Raw genomic sequence first — 6,230 nt, forward strand, 5'->3', positions numbered from 1 at the left:
TCTGCCTCCATGTTCTCTATTGGGCTGAATTGGGACCACCGAGGTAAAGGCCAGGAGTGCCTATTCTATGCCGGCCCTCGCAGACACACGGCCCGACTGAGGGCTGCCTGCCTGGTGGGGAACAGCGGGGTCAGCAGAACTGCAGTAAGCACAGGGGGCTGGGTCCACCACTTCCGTCTTCTTCCACTCCCAGGACACAACTTGGGGTGGGGGGTCTCTGCTCTGCAGCCACAGAGCCACGTGCACCGGCCATGTCAGCATTCACCCTCCCGGACCAACCTGAGCATAGGTGTAAGCTCTGAGGACCAGTGAAGGAAAAGCTCCACACGCCAGCACTTGGCAGTGTGAGTGGCCCCATTTGAAACACGCCTGGAACTGTTCCAGCTCAGCGAGGACCCCAGGCTGAAGCTTGCACTCCTGGTACCCAGCTCAGGAGGATTTTGTATCTGGGTCATAACTCATTCCCTCTTTCTGCTTCTGCCTCACTAACTTCTGGCAATTCTTGTGCAGGGTAGTGTACAAGTCCCAGATTCTTCTAGCAATCACTGATCGCCCATTTTATTCCAAGCCCTGCACGAGGTGCTAGAGCCACAGAGCAGGATCAGGAACTCAGGAGTTGCTCACAGTCGAGGCAGAATCCTCCTCAAAGAGGATTTTTAACGTCATCCCCTCATCCTTTCCACACACCAGTTGATTCTACGGTGGCAGGGAAGCAGTGCCGACGAGATGCAAGTGATTAAAGGACCAAAGAGTGGAGTAAAAGCCCAGACTGGCGCCAACTGTCCCTGGAGTGAAACATCGTGTGCATCTGTGTGCAGCGCAGGGTGGCGGGAGAAAGAGGGCCACGTGAGGAGCTACTGGAAGTAGCCACATTGTTCTTGTCCTCTGAGGACACAGGAGGAGAGAGGTCAGAGCCGTGTGAAGGGGATTTGCAGAAGGAGGAGGATGCGAGTGACTCATAAAGAGACATTTAGGACAAAGTTCTTAATGGAAGCGGTTTACTAGGAAAACCTATGAATTTTCCTTGTCTGAGGTCCTTACAAAAAGAGGCTCTGCCGTATCCATGTCACCAGCAACCTTTATGTCTGGCTCTCTCGAGGTTTCTTTCCAGAGTCTATTGATTAGATTCTTGAAAGATTGGAGAAGGGAAGGCAGCAAGATGAACACCTGGCCTGGCCTCTAACCCAGGCTAAATCCCTCTGAGAGCAGCCGTGAATGTTCTGGGAGGGACCTTCCGTTTCTAGGTACAGCCGCCATCAGAACAAAACTGAAAGAGGCATAGTCCAGTCTCCCCCCAGCCCGTGAGCTGAAGAGTTGCCCCTCCTCTTCCAAATGCTAAGCTAGTTACACGTCCTCATGGGGATCTCCTACAATCTGGGTTAGGAGCCCATCCTGAGAAGGGTACGGTTCTTTCCTTGCTGCTTATTTCCTGGAGCCCAGATGCTGGGGTAGGATACTGCTGACATGGAGGGTGGCAGAATCTGTGACCAGTGGCCTCCTGCACCCTCTGTCAGAGCCATCAGAGGGGAGGTGGGGGACCAAGGTGCCGTGGGAGCCCAGTCCCTGTGGGCAGACCTGCTGACAGCGAAACAAGAGGTTCCCAGGCCGTGAGAAATAGCACACGTGAGAGAAAATCTGTGATCCCCGCAAAAACATTGCATTTTTCTTTTCAAGTGCTGATATCTGTGTAATGAACATTTTGAAATAACAAAAAGAACTTTCAAAAAGGTTCCTCATCTAATTCTTCAGCTGCCTTCGTTTCCCTGTCTTAGATGTTTTCCCGAGCCGATCCCCTGCCGGTATGCCCTGCTGCTACGCCATTGTCTGTGTTGTTAGGTGGCCTTCGTGTTGTCATCTAAGTAGCTGCCTGTCTCGGAGTTGACACCACAGCCCTCTCCTGAATCACTAGACAGTCTGGTTGTCTGTGAGCGTGAGCTGTGCCGTGTTCCATGTCACTGTATCTCTGTGTCCTTGTTAAAGACGTGGGGCACGACCCAGGCCCCGTCTGGTTGGATCCAAGACACCAGTGTCCTAGTCCCGGGTCTTTCCTGGCTAACGGGGCCCCACCTCAACCTCGCTGGTGGTGTTTCTCCTGTAATATCAGCAGGAGTGAATCAGGAGTCCTTCCTTCCAAGGTCAAAAATCCAATGATTCCTCTTGTGTTTTCAAACTTGAGTGTGCATCAGAATCACCTGGAGGGGGGCTTGTTAAGATACAGATGGCTGCACCCCCGGAGTTTCCGAGTCAGTAGATCTGGGACAGGGGCTGGAAACCTGCATTTCTAATGAGTTCCCGGGCCATGCTGCCGGTCGAGGAAGTCAGACTCTGAGAAACTCGCGTCTAATGAGTCTTTCTCAGTGGTGCCGTGGAAGGCTGCTACCTGCACAGGCCTTCTGTGGTCTGAAGATGAACTTCTTTTCTAGATGGAGCCAGCAGGACAGAAAGCCGAGCCACTCAGTACAAAAGAGTGGCAGCCAGTGAAATGTCCTTCTCAGGTAGGAGGCACTGGGCAGGGGAGGGAGGGGATATCTTGCTGAATTGAGGGGACAGATGGGGTGGCTAAGTTGGCTTTCCTGTGAAGTGGGGGTCCTACCCAACGGAGACATTAGTCCTGTGAGAGTCTTGGCTCTGTTCTTCTGGGCCTGGGGCACAGCTTTGCATACACAGCTGCCCAAAGGCTTACACTGTGGGCCATGAAAGCAGATTTAGCAAAACTGAGGTTCCCTCCATGCCTGTGGAAGGCACAGGGGCAAAGCCACAGCTCACCTGGCCCCAGTGCTGCTCCCACCCATCTTCTCTGGGGCCCTGGCCTGGGCCCCCCAGATGCCATGTCTAGAGCTTCCTCTATCTCAGGTGGAGAAGGAGGTAGGGATGATGAGTGCCTGAGTAGTCTTGACAGTGGATCATTTGGCTTTGTCTCAAATGTGTATCTAAAAGTAGTTGAAATATCGTTAACACTGCCAACTAGACGGATGAACAAATAACTGAACATAAATGGATTCCTTCTGTCGTTTAAGGCTAGTCAAATTTTTGGCTTTCTTGATGTATTGGTAAGTTTTTCATCACTAGGCAATAAGAAGTAACTAACTTATTGTTTCCCTTTCTGCTTTGGCTGCTGAGAAGCTTAAAATTAGGTTCTCTTCTCATTGAGATATATGTCCTTAGCCTGGTAGCAAGAATCTCCAGGGCTGAGAACAAGAGGCTGGTTCTTCCCGTTGTGAGTGGGAAATTCAAAGCATTAATGGGCCCCTTCAGGCACCTGATGGGCAGCAGGGAGAGGAAGAGCCAGAGGATGGTTTGGTCCTCATCGAAAGGATGATACGAATATTCCAAATTGGCCAAGGGCATTGCTGGATGATAAAGCCTGATAATTAAGGGATGCAGATGTCTGGGGCATGGTTATAACATGCTACACTTCTCTGCAGGAGAGCCCCTACCTGTACACCTACAGGAATAGCAACTACCTGACCAGAAGGTCAAAACTCCAAGAGAAGCTGGAGGTAAGGAAAGGTTTTCTGTGATGAACATGCAAATGAACCAGGGGGCCACACCCCTTGCTGAATCTTTGGAACCTTCCACGTGGTTCTTTATGTCCTGCAATGCCATCTGCCTCTGAGCAGGCTGAGGGAAGCTGCCATAGACATTGGAGATTCGGTCCAGGCAGGCTGGGGGAGGGTGGAGGATGGAGTGTGTGCCTGGAAGCAGAGCTCCCTGCCATTCCAGAACCTCCTCGGCACCCAGCACTGTGGCTTCACAGGCTGTCAGGGCTGCCGGGCACCTCCTGTGCCCAATGTGTTGGGACAAGACAAATTCCTCAGGCCCTTCCCAAATCTCTGACAAGTTCTTCTAAACTCTTTTGAGGCCTTAATCTGAACAGAAAATTCAGAAAAGGCAGAGAAACGTGAGAGCATGAATCCAGCCAGTATGGAGACCAAAGGCCTTCGAAGTCAGTGCACGCCTTGGCGAACTCCCACGCTCGTATCTTGCTGCTGTTTATCTTGGGAGTTCCTTTGTTATACTCCTGTTGAGATTAGATAGGGCACCCTGCACTCCTCTGCAGAACCAAGGCACACTTGAAGGTCGATGTCCTCTTTCTCCGAGAACTGGGGGCCGAGGTGGGTTGAGAGAAATTGGGTCCTGGTAACATCCTTGCCTCCTTGTTTTACAAAAGAGGGTGATTTACTCCAAGTGGTGAAGGCAGAGTTGATGGTGTGGGCCTCTGCCCCAAGAGACACAGTGTGAAAGACTCTTATCCACTCATCCCACACTTTCTAACTAATATCATAGCGATGAGGATACACCTGAGAGGCGGCACAGCACAGTGAGGCAAGGTAACTGGCTCTGGGTTCAAATTCCGACTCTTTCACCTACTGGCTCTGTGTCAATGAACGAGGTACTTAACCTCTCTGTGCCTTGGCTCTTTAATTTCGGAAATAGTGACAGCAGTAGTCCTACCTCATAGAGTTATTACATTGTAATAAGTTAGTGAGTATAAAGCACTTAAAATAGTATCTGGAATATCATGAGTTCTGTGTGAGTATTGCTATTATTATCATCTGGTAAGAAGCAGTGATACATTCCTGCAGGATACATTTATTGAATATCTGCTGTGTACCACTAGAATGCAAGCTCAGTGAGGCTGAAGTCAGGGTAGATACTGAATAACTACTTGTTTAATGAATAAATGGATGGATGGATACCAGACATGAGAGAGAAAAACATAAATACATTGCTGGTCCCAAGGAACTCAGTCTGGTAGAGAAACAGGTAAGTCAGCAGGCAATTTTAAGACAATGTAATAAGTGCTGTCATTAAAGTTTTCCTGGGGTATTCTGGGAACACAGAGTGAAAGAAACTAACTCAGACAGGAGAAAGTTGAGGATGGCTTTCCAGAGTATACCCATGACCTTAGCCTTGAAGGATAACTAAGGTTGGGCCAGGTGGATGGGAGGTGAGAAAACGGAAGGAAAAGAAAGGGTGAAGGAGAGCAGAGGTAAGTGCTTGGGCAGAGGCACAGATGCCTGGGAGAGTACGGAGACTTTGGCCAAGGGCTGGTAGTTGAGAGTGATTGGAGGCCTCTGAGGCCATGCTAGGGAAAATGGCCTTCATGCGCAAGTTAATACAGAATAAGAACTTATTTCTTGAGCATCTACTATGCCAGGCACTATTCTAGGCTCTGGGGACACAGTAATAAACAACACATTAAAAATCCCTACTTCCACGGAGAATTTGGGTGGAGGAGTGGCACATCACAGCAAGCTGAGAAAGACCACCCTGGATGGATCCAAAGGCAGAGGAGCCAGCCCACAGGGCTGCCGGCGGTGCTGCTGGTGAACACTGCAACATTCCAGGCAAGAGACAGCAAAGGCCTGGCCTTAGGTGGAGGTAGAGGCACTAGAGAGGAGGGGACAGACTCGGGAGCACTCGGAAAGGATGTGGTGGACAACTGGATATGAGCATTGAGGGAGAGGGAGAAATCCCAAAGGCATCAAGATTTTTATTTTCTCTTGAGTGATATTTTCTAAAATAGAGGCTCCACTTTCCACCCCGCTTCCAATTTAGCAAGATCCATTTCTTATTTCTCTGTGTGTCTCATTTCAGGTAAGAGAAGGATCGGAAATCAGATGTCCTGACAAGGATCCCTCTGATACGATTCCCACCTCAGGTACACGCTTGAGTCTAGTGATTTTTAAAAATTCATTTGAGGCCTGAAATGATGCAAGTAAGAGCAACCTTACAATGGCAAGCGCTTTCCACACAATCTGAAATATTCCTGAGTGGTTTTCCAAGGACAATAGAAATAGCTCCTTATATAAATATGGTCATGCCTGTGTTTGATTATCTTTAACTGAAATATGATAACATCATTATCAGAAAGCATTTATTGAGCATTAACCCTGTGCCATGCCATGTTATGCAAAAAGCCCAGTGTTAGTTGAGTGAGTTGTCATTGTCCCTGCCTGGAAGCCTTGATAGGTGAATTTGTTTTCCAAAGGAGCACAAGTACCTTTAAGCAGAAAGCAAAAATAGCTAGTCCACAATCCCTGCCTGAGTCACATGCAGAACGCACTCAAACGCAGCACAGAACAGGGAAGTACACTATCTTACGACTGTGCCATTTTCACTGACTCTCAGTAATTCTAAGATGTTGGCTGCTAGGCCTTGAAAATGAAACTCATGGAATATTCTAGGCAGTTGTCAGCAACCATCCCAAAGATGGTGTTCCTGGC

The 6,230-nt window shown here is 49.2% G+C and overlaps 1 protein-coding gene across 1 annotated transcript in view; it reads left to right on the forward strand.

Moving 5' to 3' along the window:
• PLB1 (phospholipase B1) overlaps positions 1 to 6,230 on the forward strand; it is a 119,075-nt gene that overhangs the window by 40,280 nt on the left and 72,565 nt on the right. Inside the window, exons 15-17 of the mRNA XM_012652416.1 lie at positions 2,424 to 2,495; positions 3,426 to 3,500; positions 5,602 to 5,665. Of these exons, the coding sequence (XP_012507870.1) occupies positions 2,424 to 2,495; positions 3,426 to 3,500; positions 5,602 to 5,665 (211 nt within the window). The remainder of the gene's footprint in view (positions 1 to 2,423; positions 2,496 to 3,425; positions 3,501 to 5,601; positions 5,666 to 6,230) is intronic.

The sequence above is a fragment of the Propithecus coquereli genome, unplaced genomic scaffold (assembly GCF_000956105.1).
Source record: "Propithecus coquereli isolate 6110/MARCELLA unplaced genomic scaffold, Pcoq_1.0 Scaffold39, whole genome shotgun sequence".
NCBI classification, from domain to species: domain Eukaryota; kingdom Metazoa; phylum Chordata; class Mammalia; order Primates; family Indriidae; genus Propithecus; species Propithecus coquereli.